The sequence below is a fragment of the Balaenoptera ricei genome, chromosome 9 (genome assembly GCF_028023285.1).
Source record: "Balaenoptera ricei isolate mBalRic1 chromosome 9, mBalRic1.hap2, whole genome shotgun sequence".
Classification (NCBI taxonomy): domain Eukaryota; kingdom Metazoa; phylum Chordata; class Mammalia; order Artiodactyla; family Balaenopteridae; genus Balaenoptera; species Balaenoptera ricei.
Genome location: NC_082647.1, coordinates 65,263,030 through 65,284,137, shown reverse-complemented (window position 1 = coordinate 65,284,137; position 21,108 = coordinate 65,263,030). Strand labels below are relative to the sequence as shown.

The window sequence follows — 21,108 nt, the reverse complement described above, 5'->3', positions numbered from 1 at the left end:
TATTGTGTTTTGTTTGTTTCAATTCAATTTGAATGCCTTTAGATATGGGGATACACTCTCTAAATCACTATAGACCCCATTATACTCCACTGTCCCATACATGGCTACTTCACACATTTTCATTAATTAAATGGCTACTGTCTACCAAAAATAATGATGGATGGTGCTATACAAAGAGACCCAAACTACCATAGCATAAAAGGCAAAGCTCTTTCTACAAGTTCTAAAAGAAATGGCTACAAAGGAACCCTTCTGGTGGCAAAACTCAAAGTTTGCCAGAAGGAGAGTAATACCTTAACCTATGGATTCCCTGATCCAGCTGTTCACTGAGATTTATCTGATCTTGAGTCTTACTTGTATTGTCTCTCTGCACTTTTGCCCACCATCTTGAGTTATAGTCATGACTAATCCACACGACCCTATTTTATAATTGTACCTCTGTGTCTACCAAACAGCTGTGAAAATGCTCAGTGTTCATCTAGTACCCTTCTTCAATTAATCAAAGTACAACTCATCAGAATCAGAGACTGACACAAAAACAGATTTATGTACCCAAAATATAATTTCAATAGGATCCCTATATTGATAAAATATATCCTTCAAAATTTGCTCAACAAATTTTCTTCATCAGATTATCTTTTTTACTTGTTTCCTATCTATGAAATAAATGGAATAAGATGAAAGCCCAACATAAAAAACACATTTTTACATGACACTGAAAATTTACCCAATAAAAGATGGAACATAACATATATACATAATAATATATCCCAAATATAAAGTAAGAATTACAGAATACTCAATTACCTGCCTATATAAAGTGCTTAAAGAATCAACAAAACTTGCTCTCAGGACTCCTTACAGTATTAAAATGTTTTGAAGACCCCAAAGAGCTTATGTGAGTTATATTTATAGATAGCATATTAGAAGTTAAAATTGAGTAATTTTTAAAATAACAGTAAGGCCATTACATGTTAACAAAAATAACATTTTTATGAAAAATACTATAATTTACACAACAAAAAAAATTTAGTGAGAAGAGTGGCACTGTTTTACATTTTTACAAATCTCTTTAATATCTCGATAGTGGACATTAAAGAAGATAGCTATATAATCTCTAGAAATCTCCACTATTACATGTGAGAAAATTAGGAGCAAAAAAAGTATATACTATTTTAATACTGTTATGAAGACAGTTTTAACCTCAAAGACCTTGAAAGAATATTAAAGAGTCCCGAATACATACTTTGAAAACAACTGATTGCTTAATCTAAATTTCTGGTAGGAAAATTTTAGAATTAAAAATAATTGTAAAGAAGTAGAAATGCAAATACTGAAGACTGAAGACAGGGTAATGATTTTATTTAAAGAGTAACAGAGCAAGGTTATTACTCAAATATAATTTCAGATTCTCATATAAAATATGCTGACATTATAATGCTTTAAAACACCTTGAATTATGTTTCATTTTATCTGTCAGATTTCACTATAAGATTTTTAACATGTTTTCTAAATGTATGGCTAGGTTTAACACTGAAGAAACTCATATATATTGTTTACTCTTAAAGTTTTAGATCTGTGATCTAGACAAAGATTTTAAGAATAAACTCGTAAATTTATTTTATGATGCATACTTGTTTGTAGGACATAATGGAGTCATGAAAAGTCTCATGAACGTATTCACCAACTATGGACTTAAATCAACCTACCTCCTCTGCTGCTGCCTCTGAAAGCAGACCTTCCTTCTGAGCGCAGGTCACATGGAAATAGGCTCTGCACATCCCTGCATCACAGCTAATGCAAACTCCAGTTCTAGCAAAACGAGGGTCTTCACAGAAGCTACACTCCTACAACGGAATAACAGGAAAAGTCTCAGAGCAAAAATATTTCCAGAACAGAAACTGCATTCTCATACAAAGCATCTACAAAATACAAATAGTGAACCAACAGTATGTCAATACAAACAATAACTATAGGTAAGCCAAGTATTTATATGAAAAAAGTAATTCTCTATATAGTTCTAAAAAAACAAAATTCCACTGATATAGTAATGATGATAATAATAATTAATATCATTTGAGGGCTTACCGTGTGCTAGGCACTATTCTAAGCACTTTATAAATATTAATATATATAATCATTTGACACTCTATTCCACAATAATATGTGGAAGAGGTACTATATTTCCATTTTACATATGAGAAAATTTTACACATGAGAAAACTGAGGTAAAGACAGTTTTCAAACCAGGATAATCTTACTTTAAGTCCATGCTCTTAACCATTAAGCTACACTGATTTGAACAATATAATACTACTCGGAAAAATTAAGGAAAATAAATAAGAAGCCATAGAAAATTCGCTGAAAGATCTAGGCATTGCAACCAAAGATATAATGCATTTTAAAAATATATTTAAGAGAATTAAAAGTAATCTTAAGTAAACAATTTTGTGAAATTGGTAGTAATACACAATATAGCCAATTATTTACATTCTTTCTGTATACAAAGGGAAAACCTGCAAAACTAAAGGCATAAACTGTCGAAATTACCCCAAATGCCACCGCCCCGATTTATTTTTTTATACTTTTAACTAAGCCACAGAGAGAGAAAAAGAAAAACCTAGTCTCAAAATATATACTACTCTGGTAATAGGAACCTTCACAAAAAACCTGCTAAATTGTGAAAGATTGCCAGTAGACAATTAAGGAAGAACTGCTTAATAAATGTATTCTATGTAAATTAAATATGAAAGAAACATTTAAAAAAATAAAATTAAAAAGTTTCAATAGACACTAAAAACATCATAATACTATAACAGTTAGTGAGTACCTACTTGGTATACAGCACCAAACTGACATATCAGCAATGAATAAAAATAGCAGGAAAAGGACTCTGGGTACAGATGTGAAAACATTCCCAACACCTGACACTCTACTGCCTAATTATGGGTCTTTTTCCACCAACAGCGGTATATGTATGGTAAAAATTCCAGCAAATAGTAATCTAAACATGAAACCAAAAAATTGAGACGAGAGAGAAAGAAAAGAGATAGAGAGAAGGAGAGGGGGTCAGAGAGGGAGAAATGGAGAAATTAAACTATTTAAAGGATGTCAATACTATGAACAGAATCAAATTGTTTAGAACAGTTCCCTGAGTGAGTGACTTAATGGAGTATGATGAAATTGGGCAAGGGATTTCAGAGTGAACACAAAGAAAAAATTTCCAACAATGAAGTCTCATAAGACAATACAACAATCTAATGAAGAAAACAGAATCTTCCTCAATTGCTTGAATCATTTAAAATGCTAGGGAACGGGCTTCCCTGGTGGCACAGTGGTTGAGAATCGGCCTGCCAATGCAGGGGACACGCGTTCAAGCCCTGGTCTGGGAGGATCCCACATGCCACGGATCAACTAAGCCCGTGTGCCACAACTACTGAGCCTGCGCTCTAGAGCTCGGGAGCCACAACTACTGAAGCCCGCGTGCCTAGAGCTTGTGCTCCACAACAAAGAGAAGCCACCGCAATGAGAAGCCTGTGCACCGCAACGAAGAGTAGCCCACGCACAGCAACGAAGACCCAACGCAGCCAAAAATAAGTAAATAAATAAATAAATTTAAAAATAAGTAAATAAATAAAATGCTAGGGAACTGAGCAACTGAGAACACAGGGGAGAAAGTAATCAGGAGGAGGAAATGGATAGACAATGTGACCTAGAGAGCTATCCCAGATATAATTCACAGCACTGGGTTTGATTTTGCAGATGACCTAGAGAGTACATAATTTTTTGACTCCATGTCCCAGTAATACTTCAAAACAAAAGCAGGTGATAATGAAAATAATCAGCTGATAATTATACATTTAATGACTCTCCTTTTCAGTCCAGAGGTCACTGCTGGTCTCAGTTATATGAAGTAATATCTGGTTACTGTTTTTTAATTGCTTCTAGATTTATATTTATGGTAAAAACATGTGCTTATTGAAAAAGATGGAAGCTACTCCCTTCTAGGCGCTGTGCTTATGAATTATGAAACTGCCCTCAAAAGGCAGTAACTTCCATTTCCAACACTGGTGGACCAGGTAATTTGTATTACTCCTACTCAACTAGATAATGTGGACAAATTATTTTGTTATAGTTTAAAGGCATTTAAGAGAGGTAACAAGATAGTGTACAATTACTTGAGCACCAGGAAAGTAAGTTCAATACTAGGGCCTGGAAGCTTTATCTAATTCTGGAGAGGGAAGCTACAACCTCCCAAATTAAAGCACAAGATTATTCGAGGGTAGAAGGTGACGGATGGGGATGGTGTTTAAAGCCCGAAGAGGATATTCTGGATATAACAGCAGAAATTGTGAAATTTTAAAAATTTCAAATCAGAATTTTCCAACAATCTGTAAGTTTCCCACCCCACCTTTAATATGTTACTAATGCTCTTCAAGAGTCTTCCTTCCCAACTGCCCAATACGTAGTAATGGAAAGAGAATATATCATTGCCTAATTAGTTCTAGTATTCTGAAGATGTTTGCAATAATTACATACTTAAGTTTAAATTCATAAGTGGGTAATCTTATCACTTATAATCCTAAAACTCAGTCATAGTTAAAAACCTATTTATAAACTATGGAGGCTGAGAATCATTTGCTAGTAAAAAAAAAAAAAAAAAAAAAGTTCTGTTGGCCTTCTGCAGTGGAAGTAAAATAATGGGTGCTTCTTGTACTCTTTTCATAATTTTAATAAATTCCACTTCAAAAGTAAAGTCAGAAATTAAGCTTGTATTTGATCCAACTGATTAAAAATAAGGATGTAGTCTGAGAATTCATTATGCACTAAGCAGTGTGCTAAATACGAGGAAAACAGCAGTGGCATCAACTACCATTTTACCCCACAAGTTATACAAATATACAGAAGAATTTATACATTATTGGCTCTCTGGGAAAATTACTATCAATACTAAATGATTTAGTGCTAACTGCTCTCCAATAGCACAATTAGTAATAAGCATTTCTGCAGTCAACAATGATATTAGTAAAAAGTCATGTAAACTAACAAGTAAAAACTTTCTCTTAGACAATCAAAAACACTTTGTCTTACCTTGGCACCATATTTGGAATAGTTCATTTCTGTGAGTGTTACTGGTCGCAATTTGTCAATATCTCCAAAGGCTACACCAGGAACATACAGGGCACAAACAATGTGAACCCATCTATACGGAGAAAAGATATGATTTTGCTATCAGACCTTCAGATAAAATGCCCACAGGAAAATAAATGTAAAATATGTGTCATCTCAAATAACTACTCCAAGAATTTTATGATCAGATTTCACAATCTCAGACACACAACTAAAGAATATGGAACACCTATACAATGATATCATTTATAGAAAAAGGAACTGCAATAAGCGCTACTTTTCCAGCAGCTTAGCCAAAGGTGAGAGTTAACATCTATAATTGCCTTTCACTTAAAATTCACCGCACTTTGCACTTATCTGTTACTCTTAAATATTTGCACAAAACCACTATTCAAATGAAACATCATTTTCACATGCACGGAAAGGTATTCACATTCATTATTTTAAGCACTCTGAGAATTAAAGATCCTAATTTAAGACTTGGGAAGTTACTCTGCATAAATCACATAAAATTGCTCTTTCCTGTTACTTTTTTCTAAAAGCTACTAGATAATCCTTAAGGACATATTTTAAAACAATTTTTGGTGTGCATCTTAACTTTCTTTCTTCCCAGGTTGAAACTGATTGCTAGAAGACTGTACAGAACAGTTGTAATAATATAAGAAAGTCGTATTTCATTCAACTCATCTGTTCACCATACAAACCTATGTACTAAAACGTAGGTGCCCCACATATATTTTTTGAAGTCTGAATGATGCTACAACACTAAACAAAGAATGTTCAGTTTAAGTATACTAAACAGAAAAAATAAATAGGAGTTGATTCTAATTCCATTTTTTAAAAACTGCTCTGAACATTTTTAAAATATATTAGGCACCCTGTTTGCTTACAATCAAACAAAACACAGGATCACTAGATTTTGAAATGTAAACAGATCTATATCACTTCTGCAAGACAGAGGGTAAAAATGAGATGGCAAATATCTCTTAACCTTGTGAAAATATTAACAACAAATTTTGCTTTATCACAGCCTGAGAGGCTATCATTGCTACATGGTTCTGTTTTGTGATGCAACATGTGTTTTAAAGAAATAAGACTAAGAATCACTTTATAGATGTACTGGGGAAAAGAGTTACAAATCTTTAAAAATTATCTTCTTTTATTGGGAAGAAACTCCAAGGTTTTGAGATTTTCTAGATAAAATGTTTTAATCCAACCTCCCAAATGCATCCTGTGGAGTTCAATATAAAGATACACATCTTCAACAAGCAGCTGCTTTCTCAATTTAATTTGCGCAGTTTTCTCATGCTCCACTGGTGTGTTAAATGCTGTTGTACTCTGTACAAGTTTATCTTTGATAAACCCAACAGCTGGCTGCTTGCTTCCTACTGACCTTCTTAAAATGTTTTAGTACAAGTCACACAAGTACTACAGATTTAAACTGACATTTCAGTGTGATTGGCACACAAGTGTGTCATTTCCCCCAACCACTCATGTGAGGATGCCAACTTGACTCTATTAAAATACAAATCAAACAGCTGAGACAATTTTGGTCCTTTTTAATATATGTTGTATATAGTTTTTTGTTCATTTGTTTAGCTGCACATACTTTAGAACCTTGTAATTAAGACAAACTGAGAAATCAAAAAGGAATAATTTTCCTTGTTACTTTACCATCCATTCTGCTTGGAGCTATGAAGACAGATGTTGATTAGGGAAAGGAGCAGAAAACAAGCATCCCATAAAACCACCAAAAAACAAAGCGTCAGAATTTTCATTCTAGCATAGAAGCTATTAATAGATTCTTTTAAATTTACATATTTTAATAAAGCAAACTAAGTAGAAAGCTACTTCTCAAAAAACTCATTTCAGAATGGGAACTATATTCATCAATCAAATTTGATTTTGAAATGTCTTGTATCTGTAGTGCCTTTATAACATATTAAAAAATTCACTGCCAGGATGTTATTTTCATTCCTTCATTTATTCATTCAGTAATTAATTACTAAGTGTTTACTAGGAACAGAGCACCATGTAGGCACCATGTAGTTTGGAAGTTACAATGATGTATGTGAAATGTTTGCAGCATAGGGCGTGGTACCCTATTATATTAAAGCATGTCTAATACTTCCTATAATCAGGTTTTTAATACCATTAACACAGGATAAAACACATTCCCTAAGAAAAAAAATAAAAATTTAATGATAAGAATGCGCTGATGGTCTTCTCACATTAAATCACATCATCTTCTATTGTAGAATTTGTGGGTCCCATCAGAAACAGAGGGGGAAAAAGTTTAATTAGACTACGTAATAGAAGTTAATTTCAAAACCTTTTTCATTCTTTCCATGCATTGTTCTTTCTTTTCATCTGTTTTGCATTTTAGCTAGAATACTAAATAGCTTGTCAAATGTCTTGGCTTTTTTTGCCTTGATTCAAGCTAGTATTACATCCTTCAAACTATATCAAGACCTGTACTTTCCACACTAGCCTACAGGTGAGTGTGAACATCAACACAAATAAAATGTTCAAACAGTATAAAAAAAACTTGCCAGGCTGCACCATGAAGGGAGGTGTCTACATACATGTAAGATCCACAGAAGTCAATACAAATATCTCTCAGTAAAACTAAATGGTTAAAGAGGCCTCCCTTTCCTTCATTCAGAAAAACTTTCCAAGTTATTTTGTGGACTATGTATTAGTACATATTATATATTAGTGTGATAAGAGAGCTACTTTATAGTTGCTTTTCAATAGAGATTTCAAATTATTGACAAGAAAAAAGGTAAAATAAATGCTCTTCCCTAAAACGAAGCTCTGGGTTTTCCAAAGCTGCCATACTTATTCACAACAATTTATCACCATAAATTTCAACTCTCAGGACTAAAGAGTTACTAAGAAAGAATTTATGCAGTTGGTATTCTATGATTACCTTAAGTAAGTAGAATAATACTGGTAATAAAAATCACTAGTAGTAGCAGTAGCAGAACTAAGGAGATATTTATTAAACACTTACTACACTCCAGAAACTACACTGTTTATAGAAATTATCTCATTTAATTCTCTCAAAAGTGCTAGGAAACTGAGGCATAAAATGGCTAAATCTAAAATTACAGTTAGAAGGAAAAGACTAGAATTCAAATATAGGCGGTCCAACCTGAAAGTACACGCTTTTAATGTACTAAATTCCCTAATTCTAGGCCAAAGTCACTCCAAACATAAAATAATGCTCTTGTCCATGATACAGACCACAGACTCAAGTCAATACATCAAATAATTTGTTATATATTTATTTTATTTTGGGGATGGGCAATGACGGACAAGAGGTAAGATTTTTAGTCATTTTTCCTAAACATCAACACAGGGTTCTCCAAGATTCCATGGTAGACCCTACGCAATCCCAACAATCTTGTATGGCAATACTTCTCAAGGGCCTGTCCGCCAATTGAGGTAAAAATGAGAAAAATAAGAAAAATATTTTTTACTTTACTAAAAAAAATTTAAAAGACTGTCCTTTATTTTGGGATAAAATGTATCCTATCCTTTTCAATATGTTAAAATATGAAAAATAATGGTGATAATTTGTACAAGTTATTTTGTTATTCTTGTTAAAATATTAAATGTTTAGTAAAAATACTGAAATATACGTATGTGGCAAAATAAAAAGTTGAGCACCCCCTCTTACATGGGGGAGGAGGGTAAGTAGTGACCCATAAAATATAAAAGGTTAGGAACTACTCTTATGTATCAGTCACCCATCCCAGTTGGTAGTCTCCTTAGAAGAAAAACATGAAAGATGCCAACACTATGATGATGACAACTGCTCAAATGTGGTAATAAAGATGAGTGTGAATATAGTGAAAAGAACACAGGTCTTTGTGCCAGTTATCAATTTATTGCCTCTCAGCTCAAATCCACCCTTCAATATCTGCTTTGCAACAATGGACAGAATCCCTTCAGCATTTCTCCTTTACAGTGAGCATCATACTAAGCTGTCTCAGCAGGGAGTGGAAGAAGGCACTGTAGGAGGAAGGGGCTTCCCTGCAGGATGGGAAGAGGACATCCGCCAGTGCTCTGCCCCACCACGTGCATCGTCCCTCAGTGACCCTGCAGGCCCAGGCTGGAGATCAGTTTTCTGTGGGCCTCTCAACACAGACACCATACACTCCAGGCTTTGAACCACTGCCCAGCCACCCACTTGCCAAGAACTGTAGTGACCCAGGCAAACCAGCCAACTTCTCTGCCATCCAGTAGGCTGGAACTACACTTTCTCTAACAAGGCCTGAACCCCAGCCTTGGGGAAGGTGTCTTCCTTCCGAGTTTGTCATTCCCTGGATACTCTCCCTCAGCCCTACAGTGTTAGTCTTTAGAGTTCTTTTATATTTTATGGTTACTGTTTATCATAGCTTAGTAATTCTTTACATTAAACATCCCCTTTTAAAATCACTGTATGGGTTCTGTTTCCTGATATACTCTTGAAGTCAAACAGATCTGAGTTCAAATTTAACTATGGACTTGTTCAAATTAAAACTATGTAATGATCTGAGCCTCAGCTACTACCTATAAAATAGGAAACTTTACCATCTCTCTTATCATACGGTCATTACTAAGATTAAATGGGATTATGGGTTATAAAGGCAAATGCAGATCCTCAATAAATGATCTTTTCTCCTCCCTGCCCTGATCTGCAGCCTCCTGTCCATTTACTCTATGCCAAAAAGACACAAAGAAGCAATCAAATGAAAGTGTGTAACTCAGAAAATCATAAATAGGAAAACTGTCAGAAGCATACGCATTATAAAGCAGGCATATTAACCCAACAGAATTATGACATCAACCTTCCAGCATCTGTCTCCTTGAAAATTCCATCCTGATTGGGACATAGTTCACAGCTAGGGGAAACACCACATTTACAGGCATCACAAAACCAAGGTTCAGTGGAGTTTTCAGAAGCTGAACTCATAATAGAGTCACTCTCTCCATCAACTCCATAACAACCTAAAAGAAAAAAAGAGTATGATTAAATAGAGTTTATCTTTTAAACTCACATTTATAAAGTTACAAAAGAAAAAGGGAAAGGATGTAGTGAAAAATTAATGGTTTATAAGAATGATATTAAAGCCAAAACACAGAAGTGAAATCATTTTATAAAAATAGTTTTTCACCTACCATAGTATATGCAATGAAATAAATGACTCTTTAAGATAGTTTTAGACCTACTGGAAAGCATTACAGAAGGGGGAAATTTTATGGTTCTTTAAAAATTTTTTTAATTAAAAAAATACATAAAAATATGCATTTTCATTAAAAAGAAATCAGAACTATTGAGTCTAGGAACTATTAATTAGTAAATATTTTTGAGCTCCCTTTGTACTGAACACTTATATATAAAAGATCATGATCATGCAAAACATACAAACAAAAAGCCTCTGATCTAATTTTGGAGGTGGCAGATTAAAACACAAATTCATGCAACCACAAATGCAAAGTTAGTATTAGTAAAAGGAAAATAATACAGAAACACGCACACACATAAATTAAGGCTATACAACAATTTGAATAGTTCAGACTAGAGTTAGACAAGTGAGTTCTATTCACAGCTGAGCCAATCTAGAGCTATACAAGGTATTTGATCTTTTTAAACATTTATAATTCTTCTATCTTCCGTAAAAATGTATCCATAACTGAAATGAATGAAAAGAAGAGAATACTTTTTCCTCTTTTCATTCACTGATAACTCGATATTCTGAGGGTTAAATTATTTAAGCAGCTAATGTGATTAAAAAAAATTTAAATATCCTCATGAACATACCAAACAAAGAAGATAATGTAGCATAGTTCTTTACATTTTAGAGTAGGACATCAACTATTATTGATGGCTTATAATAAAGAGTACCTCCCTGGTGACTACAATAGTCATGACTCCTAAATTGTCTTCTTTTACCTAAATAGTGCTGGATACACCACAAACTTCATATTATCTAACTCTCTTTTTCCAGAAAGGAAGATACTGCCCTAATGACAAAACATACTTAAGAAAAATAATTTAATGCATATGTAGTAATTAAATAGATTACAACCTTATTCTAGTTCCAATGTATGCTCATCGTCTTTAGGCTTGGGCATTTCTCTGATATCCTAAGACATTTATTTCCTGTCAAGATAGGTCACTTCTACAGATAGCCTATTATCAACCTTCCCAGGATACTTTTGACCAGGTTTATTCTAGGAGGGTAGTCTTAGTGCCAAATTCAAAAGCGCACTAAGTACCCAAAGTACCCTTCAATAAACTGAAGCCATTAAAAAAACCACTATGAGAAACATATATAAGTAACAAGCATCTCTCAAAAGGATTCACCATGTAGGTAAGTTTATATGCATCCAATGTGAGATCATGTGATTAGTGAAACTGGTTATACACTACACAGACAACAGGAGCCTGTTGAAAAGCGTCTTCTCATAACCACCAAAGATATCCAAGTTAAAACAAATAAATAAGTATGTAAATAAATACTGAGTTGAACAAATCACCCAGAAAGAAAAAGAACCATACACATTAATAAATAATTTTAAACTACCAACATTAATTTACTAGATGTCGTTCATAGGTCAACAGTCATGCATAAGTATTTTATTCACACAGTAGTACCACTCCATATAGATTATAATTAAAATATCCTAGTAGGCAGAAAACTAAAAAGTTGTTTGCAACTGTGACTTACATAAGCTGCCTCACGCAAATCCCTTAATTATTGTCAAGCTTATGTTATTCAAAGGCTTTATAATGGTGAACTTTAACATAATCTGAAAAGTCATACGAAAGAATGCCAGAGAAAAGATTTTAAAGGAGCTAGACTATCATGCACTAGATAAAAAAAGGAATCAAAATATTAATTTCTTTAATATCATTAAATTGTGCTTGGTAATAATTATCAACTTCATCACTTCTGTTTAGATATACATTTTTTAAATGATAAATTATAAAATGAAAAAGAAAAAAAATTTTCTTCTGGGAGTAGTTATTATTAACTATCACCAATAGAAGAATATTCTTCAGTAAAGGCAACAGTAAGCAAAATATTTTATTCAAAAAAATCATAAAACAATGAAAACAGTCAATTTGATTTCTCAAAAGGTTATGCAATACTACAAAGAGAAAAGTCTATTTTCTTTACAAAATAATATTCCTTCGAGGCAAATTCTTTCATTTGTATTCACACAAAGTCCCAAGATAATAAAACCCCCAAGTGACTATCCATTTTATTCATCTCATTCACCAATATCAAGGTAAATCACAGCAGTTCACTCTTTTAGAATAAAGCAGTTTCAATTCTAATTTTTAAAGACTATACCACACACCTGACAAACACCTGCATAATGATTAAACCACCTACAAACAACCTGAGAAGTGATTTCTGAGGGTCTCTCCTCGGAAATTCCTACTTTGTAACCTACAAGACTGGTATCAGATAAGCACAAAGAACAACCAGCAAGTGGATAAGTATTTCTTTTTCAGCTTCACTGCCCTTGGAAAATAATCCACACTGTGTTATTACCCTTACAGAGTTCTTTACTTGCCACTTTCCCCTGCCATTTTTCCCCTATTTCTCTGCCATACCTGTTGAGTTTACTGAGCTCGCGACCAAAGTTCTAGCATTTATATCCACTCTAATCCATTTTAATTAAGGACTAAATACATTTTTAAATATTTTTCTTTCTTCCATAGATAAAAGAATTTAAACGACCATAAAACAAGGTTTATTCTCTCCTTCCTATCTAATTTTGAGTAACAGATGTAAAAAGTACACCTTCAGTATGATTACAGAAAAAAAGTCTTTTTTTTATATGGGTAAACATATAAAATAAAAAATTTATAGATATATAAAACCTATTTCATATAGGTTTTTCATGTTTTTAAATGGGTAAACAGAGAAAACATGGCTCTATGGTTGTCTAACAATCAACCTCTGGGTAGCACATGCAACTTATACAAATCATATTTAATGCAAAATAATATAAAATGTGCTTACAACTGTTTTGAGTTATACAAGAATACGTATAATCCAAATCAGTGGAAATTTTCCCATTCAGCTTGGCACGGGAGACCAAAAGACCTACAGTCTTCTACTTTCTAGCTATGTAACTTTAGACAAACCACATCTCTGAGGCTGAGTTACCTCATCTGCAGTAAGTATTTAACATCTATTCTAACTATCTCTCAGTATAGAAAATAAAAAAACAGGAACACAAAATTTAAAACATTTTTCTGTACTTAACATCCTATCACTAGACCTCTGATTACAAAACCCACTAAAATAAAAGATTTTAAATTGAGTAATATTGTTGTTTATGAGAAAAGAACTTATAACATGCATGATACCTGTCACAAATATATCCTAAAGCATAAAAGAGAGAAAGTGCTTGCTCACATATAAAGTCCAAATGGTTATAACTTGAACATACTTTACTACTCAGTAAACACTCATAAGAATATATTTTTGCATATGCTAAGAAATAAAAATAGTCTAGGGCTAGGCTAACAGACTGAAAAATAAACAAATGGGGGAAAACATCTTAGTAGACCTTATTTAATGCATTGCTGGCAAGTGTGCTACCTAATGCTCTGTCATGTACTATGACATGTAGGTGACATTTTTCTTCAGACACAGTGCAATCAATACATCAGGATAACTGACATCACAGTCAGGGGTACCCTACTATTACAAGTCAGTTACAAGATCTTGTCACAAAGGTGCTTATACTAAGTGACAAGTTGCAATCCAAAAAGAAAAGAGATTCATCTACATTTAGATGAAATAAGTACTCTGAAAAATAGACAGTTATACATTTAATAAGCACATCTGGAAAACTATCTTTTAGCAAAATCTCAACTTAAAATCTTACCTAGGACTTCCCTGGTGGCGCAGTGGTTAAGAATCCGCCTGCCAATGCAGGGGACACGGGTTCAAACCCTGGTCCGGGAAGATCCCATTATGACGCAGAGCAACTAAGCCCGGGAGCCACAACTACTGAGCCTGTGCTCTAGAGCCCAAGAGCCACAACTACAGAGACTGAGTGCCGCAACTACTGAAGCCCGCGCGCCTAGAGCCCGTGCTCTGCAACAAGGGAAGACACCGCAGTGAGAAGCCCGCGCACTGCAATGAAGAGTAGCTCCCGCTCGCCGCAACTAGAGAAAGCCCGCGCACAACACAGCCAAAAATAAAATTAATTAATTAATTAATTTAAAAAAAAACTTACCTAAATTATAATTACTTAAGCATAACTATATTTTTTTAAAAAAGGGAAAAAAGAAAAAGAAATGATAAAGGAAATACACAAAAGCACTAACTATGGTTGTCTGGATATTAGGACTGTTAGAAATGTTTTATCCTCTCTCTGTTCTATAGTTCCCAAATTTTATTTACTATTCATGCAATATATTATGAAGGACAGTTAGTTTTCTCTAAAATAAAACATTTAATAAGTTCATGTTTAACCATGAAATGTTTAAGGAAAAGTTGCATGGCCGACTTACAATATGGAAGTCTGTCACTTAGGCACCTGATTAAAAACCAAAACCAAAAACATAAAACCTAGCAACACTAGTTTCCTATTATGCCTTAGAAAATTTCACATCTTCTAAATTCATTAATTTTAGATAAAAATTCATTTTGGAACTTTAAAAGTATCAGAGAAATATCTACATTTGTGTATAAAAATGAACATTCTAAACAGTGAAAAATACTACAAAGTTAAAAGGTACAGAACAGGGTGGAAAAAGTATTCACAAGGATGAAAACTATTTGTAACACATATAGCTAACAAAGGATTAACATTAAAAAAAAAATTCCAAGAAGTCAATGAGAAAAAGACAAGAAATGACAAGAGAAATATAAAGAAAGTAACAGAAAAAAAAAAAAAAAAAAAAGAAAATAGCCACAGATAACAAACTTCAATACAAATAAAGTGAACACATATTTTGAGATAGTCTCTAAAATATTTTTTTTAATTTATTAATATGCAGTGTTGCAGAGTTATCAAGTAGTTTGTACACTGTTGGTAAGCATACAAATAAATACAGTCTTTTCGAAGGGCAATCTGGCAAAGTTTGTTAAAAGTTTAAATGCACTTATCTTTTGATTCATTCTAGGAATCTATCCCACAGAAATTATTACATGAATATATATGACATATTTGTTAGCACTATATATAAGCGAAAAACTACAAACAAAAAAAGTAAATACATTATGGTTGAACCATTCTATAGCTAACTACATACCATTAAAAAATAATAAAATATCCCTATGTATGCATATGAAAAGAATCTCAAGATTAAGAGATGAGTGAGAGAAATAAAGAGATGAGTGAAATAGAGTGAGTTATAGGGGAGGAAAATACCATGGAATTTATCTTATTTATGCACTTATTTCAGGGCAGGGACTGTGCAAATATGCATATGTGTATGTGCACATGTGCGTGTAAGTAAGAGCCTGACGAAAGGGGCTCTTCACTGGTCAAATTTGGACAATTTAAGCATCAGAAAGAGTAATCAGGTTATAGATAATAATGTGTGAGACCACAGTAATACTGAAAAGGATAAAAGGGGAGAACTCCTCTAGAAAATAAATGCTGCCTGATAAATGTAGAAGGAATGATAGAATTAGAAAATCCCCATCCTTCTGAGACTGAACGTGGAAGAAATAGAAAATATAAACAGACCAATCACAAGCACTGAAATTGAACTGTGATTAAAAATCTTCCAACAGGGCTTCCCTGGTGGCGCCGTGGTTGAGAGTCTGCCTGCCAATGCAGGGGATACGGGTTCGAGCCCTGGTCTGGGAAGATCCCACATGCCGCGGAGCAACTGGGCCCATGAGCCACAGTTACGGAGCCTGCGCGTCTGGAGCCTGTGCTCCGCAACGAGAGAGGCCGTGATAGTGAGAGGCCTGCGCGCCGCGATGAAGAGTGGCCCCCACTTGCCACAGCTAGAGAAAGCCCTCACACAGAAACGAAGACCCAACACAGCCATAAATAAATAAATAAATAAATTTAATACTTGCTACTCTAACTAGCTCCTGTGACACCTCTCTGTATAAAAAAAAAAAAAGAGAGAGAGATCCTGGGCTTCTTAACAAAAGCCGCAGGAGATAAAATTTCTTTAAAAAAAAAAAATCTTCCAACAAATAAAAGCCCAGGACCAGATGGCTTCACGGGTGAATTCTATCAAACATTTAGAGAAGAGCTAACACCTATCCTTCTCAAACTCTTCCAAAATATAGCGGAAGGAGGAACACTCCTAAACTCATTCTATGAGGCCACCATCACCCTGATACCAAAACCAGACAAAGATGTCACAAAGAAAACTACAGGCCAATATCACTGATGAACGTAGATGCAAAAATCCTCAACAAAATACTAGCAAACAGAAACTAACAGCACATTAAAAGGATCATACAGCATGGTCAAGTGGGGTTTATCCCAGGAATGCAAGGATTCTTCAATACTCACAAATCACTCAATGTGATACACCATATTAACAAATTGAAGGAGAAAAACCATCTGATCATCTCAATAGATGCAGAAAAAGCTTTCAACAAAATTCAACACCCATTTATGATAAAAACCCTCCAGAAAGTAGGCATAGAGGGAACTTACCTCAACATAATAAAGGCCATATATGATAAACCCAGAGCCAATATCGTCCTCAATGGTGAAAAACTGAAACTATTTCCACTAAGATCAGGAACAAGACAAGGCTGTCCACTCTCACCACTATTATTCAACATGGTTTTGGAAGTTTTAGCCACAGCAATCAGAGAACAAAAAGAAATAAAAGGAATCCAAATCGGAAAAGGAGAAGTGAAGCTGTCACTGTTTGCAGATGACATGAAACTATACATAGAGAATCCTAAAGATGCTACCAGAAAACTACTAAAGCTAATCAATGAATTTGGTACAGTAGGAGGATACAAAAATAATGCACAGAAATCTCTTGCATTCCTATACACTAATGATGAAAAATCTGAAAGTGAAATTAAGGAAACACTCCCATTTACCACTGCAACAAAAAGAATAAAATATCTAGGAATAAATCTACCTAAGGAGACAAAAGACCTGTATGCAGAAAATTATAAGACACTGATGAAAGAAATGAAAGATGATACAAACAGATGGAGAGATATACCATGTTCTTGGATTGGAAGAATCAACATTGTGAAAATGACTATACTATCCAAAGCAATCTACAGATTCAATGCAATGCCTATCAAACTACCACTGGCATTTTACACAGAACTAGAACAAAAAATTTCACAATCTGTATGGAAACACAAAAGACCCCAAATAGCCAGAGCAATCTTGAGAAAGAAAAACAGTGCTGGAGGAATCAGGCTCCCTGACTTCAGACTGTACTACAAAGCTACAGTAATCAAGACAGTATGGTACCAGCACAAAAACAGAAATATAGATCAATGGAACAGAATAGAAAGCCCAGAGATAAACCAAGGCACACATGGTCACCTTATTTTTGATAAAGGAGGCAAGAATATACAGTGGAGAAAAGACAGTCTCTTCTATAAGTGCTGCTGGGAAAACTGGACAGCTACATGTAAAAGAATGAAATTAGAACACTCCCTAACACCATACACAAAAATAAACTCAAAATGGATTAGAGACCTAAATGTAAGGCCAGACACTATCAAACTCTTAGAGGAAAACATAGGCAGAACACTCTATGACATAAATCACAGCAAGATCCTTTTTGACCCACCTCCTAGAGAAATGGAAATAAAAACAAAAATAAACAAATGGGACCTAATGAAACTTAAAAAGCTTTTGCACAGCAAAGGAAACCATAAACAAGATGAAAAGACAACCCTCACAATGGGAGAAAATATTTGCAAATGAAGCAACTGACAAAGAATTAATCTCCAAAATTTACAAGCAGCTCATGCAGCTCAATATCAAAAAAACAAACAACCCAATCCAAAAATGGAAAGAAGACCTAAACAGACATTTCTCCAAAGATATAGAGATTGCCAACAAACACATGAAAGAATGCTCAACATCAGTAATCATTAGAGAAATGCAAATCAAAACTACAATGAGATATCACCTCACAACAGTCAGAATGGTCATCATCAAAAAATCTACAAACAATAAATGCTGGAGAGGGTGTGGAGAAAAAGGAACCCTCTTGCACTGTTGGTGGGAATGTAAATTGATACAGCCACTATGGAGAACACGATGGGGATTCCTTAAAAAACTAAAAGTAGAACTACCATACAACCCAACAATCCCACTACTGGGCATATACCCTGAGAAAACCATAATTCAAAAAGAGTCATGTACCACAATGTTCATTGCAGCACTACTTACAATAGCCAGGACATGGAAGCAACCTAAGTGTCCATTGACAGATGAATGGATAAAGAAGATGGGGCATATTCGTACAATGGAATATTACTCAGCCATAAAAAGAAACGAAATTGAGTCATTTGTAGTGAGGTGGATGGACCTACAGTCTGTCATACAGAGTGAAGTAAGTCAGAAAGAGAAAAACAAATACCGTATGCTAACACATATATATGGAATCTAAAAAAAAAAAAAAAAAAAAAGGGTCATGTAGAACCTTGGGGCAGGACAGGAATAAAGACACAGACCTACTAGAGAATGGACTTGAGGACACAGGGAGGGGGAAGGGTAAGCTGGGACAAAGTGAGAGAGTGGCATGGACATATATACACTACCAAATGTAAAACTGACAGCTAGTGGGAAGCAGTCACATAGCACAGGGAGATCAGCTCAGTGCTTTGTGACCACCTAGAGGGGTGGGTTAGGGAAGGCGGGAGGGAGAGAGATGCAAGAGGAAAGAGATATGGGGACATATGTATATGTATAACTGATTTATTTTGTTATAAAGCAGAAACTAACACACCATTGTAAAGCAATTATACTCCAATAAAGATGTTTTAAAAATAAAATAAAATAAAAAATAAGATGATATCATGGAGATAAGTAATAAATAAATAAATAAATAAATAAATAAATAAATATTTTTAAAAACTATAATAAAGTAGTGATAAAAGCTCCTATTTGGATAAACAACTGAAGGATTGAAACTTTACTTCTGAGAGGCTGCTGACCCTGTTTTAGAGAAGGAAGACAAAATTAAAAGCTAAAAAGGAGTAAGAACATGGTCCACCTAGAAAAAAGACAAAAAACAAAAAAATCTACATTATTTGGACCAGGTCACACATCATTACTTATTTTTTCAACCCAGGTTTCAATTAATATGGGGCGGCAACAGTGCATAACAGTGTCAGTAAGACTTGACCCAAATCGGCTCCAGGATGTATATATGCTGATCAGGCTGCACATTACTGTATTGAGGATTATTGTTACTTTTCCTCAAAAGAGAAATTCAACCATGTAACCAAAGATTATTAAGCAGGGTTTGATGTGGGTTTTTTTCTTTTTCTATTTAGTAGACAAGATTGTTATAAAGCTAGTGGAAGATGAAAAAGTCTTCACAGATCTACTAATCAACACAATTTCTTAATGATGCCATCCAAATGCTACTAAAAAAACTTAAATGGAAAAGTCAGGAGTATATCCATATCAAAACAACCCCTTCTCAAACAAATAGTGATATTTAGTAAGGAATCTTTTGGACTAGTAATCAGATAAAAATGACCTACAGGAAATTACATTAAAAAGGATACCAAATACCATATTTGGTATGTTTACTGACAAACAGGGAATAACAATTTTATTAGAACACTATATTAATCATAACTTTAATTCATTAGATTTATAAAAATATACATTGATGTTTAATTTCTCCTTTAAACATTTCTCCCTTAAACCAAAACAGATCATTTAAAATCTCCAAAAGTAGGAATCTTTCAAGATATTAGCTCTAATACTACTACTAAGAAAAGAAAGAAAAGCTACTAAGAAAGTGAGAAAGAATTATATAATCACAATCATACAACAGAAACCTCAAAATTAATGAAAGAAGGGGAAAATTATTTATACTAAAGGAAGAAAGTAGTAACAATAAAAGAAAAAACTCAAGATTTATTTTTTACTTTGATTTACAATTTGCATCTTTAAGTTTGAACGTATCTGAAGTTCACAGAATTAACAATACTCCCAACAAAGCAATTATACTACAACATAAAGATTCAGTTTCTGAACAGAGAAACTATTCAGTTTCTGTATTTATTGTTTTCCTTATTTATTTTTTCCACATATTAGCTTGCTCTCAAAAAGCCTACAAAGCATCACACTCAGGAGTATTAATTTCCCTTTCCGTGTCTTCCCTTCTTCCTTCTGCCATAATAAAAATAGTTCCTCTATTCTAACGAGTTAGTCTTGGGAGAAAAACGAGCAATCATTAGCAAATGCTCAAATGCCATCAGAGCCATTTAAATGAAAAACACAAGAAAAAATGCTACATGACTTTATAGACACAACTTGCTTTTGACCTAAATGAAATTACCACTCAGTTTGATAATCTTCTTTGTCTGCCTTGACTCAGAAAGACTTTTTGGCTGTTTCTAAAAAATCAAAGCTTCCTTAGAAAGAAAGTAGATTTGCCATTATTGAGACTATTCATCTGAAGCACAAATATCATTATGAACTTTTAATAGCTCTAGACACAGCAGGAGAACTAATGGGGTGTCCTTCCAGAAATCTACATTCATTTAAACAAGAATCTATTGATACTAAGAATCCAAGAGGTACAAGACTAAATCAAAGACAAAGACAAGGTTGGTGAGGATACAGAGAAAAGGGAACCCTCGTACACTGTTGGTGGGATTGTAAATTGGTGCAGCCACTATGGAAAACAGTATGGATGTTCCTTAAAAAACTAAAAATAGAACTACCATATGATCCAGCAATTCCACTGCCGGGTATATATGCAAAGAAAACAGAAACACTAATTCGAAAAGATACATGCACCCCAATGTT

General features: G+C 34.0%; 1 protein-coding gene across 6 annotated transcripts in view; it reads right to left on the bottom strand.

Moving 5' to 3' along the window:
- Positions 1-21,108, bottom strand: part of PHF14 (PHD finger protein 14) — a 201,520-nt gene that overhangs the window by 159,804 nt on the left and 20,608 nt on the right. For all 6 annotated transcript variants that reach the window (XR_009505068.1, XM_059933933.1, XM_059933934.1 and 3 more), the window contains exons 5-7: positions 9,969-10,128; positions 5,092-5,203; positions 1,710-1,847 (exon numbers count right to left, since the gene is read on the bottom strand). Coding sequence is in view for 5 of the 6 variants with exons in the window: in XM_059933933.1 (XP_059789916.1) it covers positions 1,710-1,847; positions 5,092-5,203; positions 9,969-10,128 (410 nt within the window). In the remaining variant the exon portion in view is untranslated. The remainder of the gene's footprint in view (positions 1-1,709; positions 1,848-5,091; positions 5,204-9,968; positions 10,129-21,108) is intronic.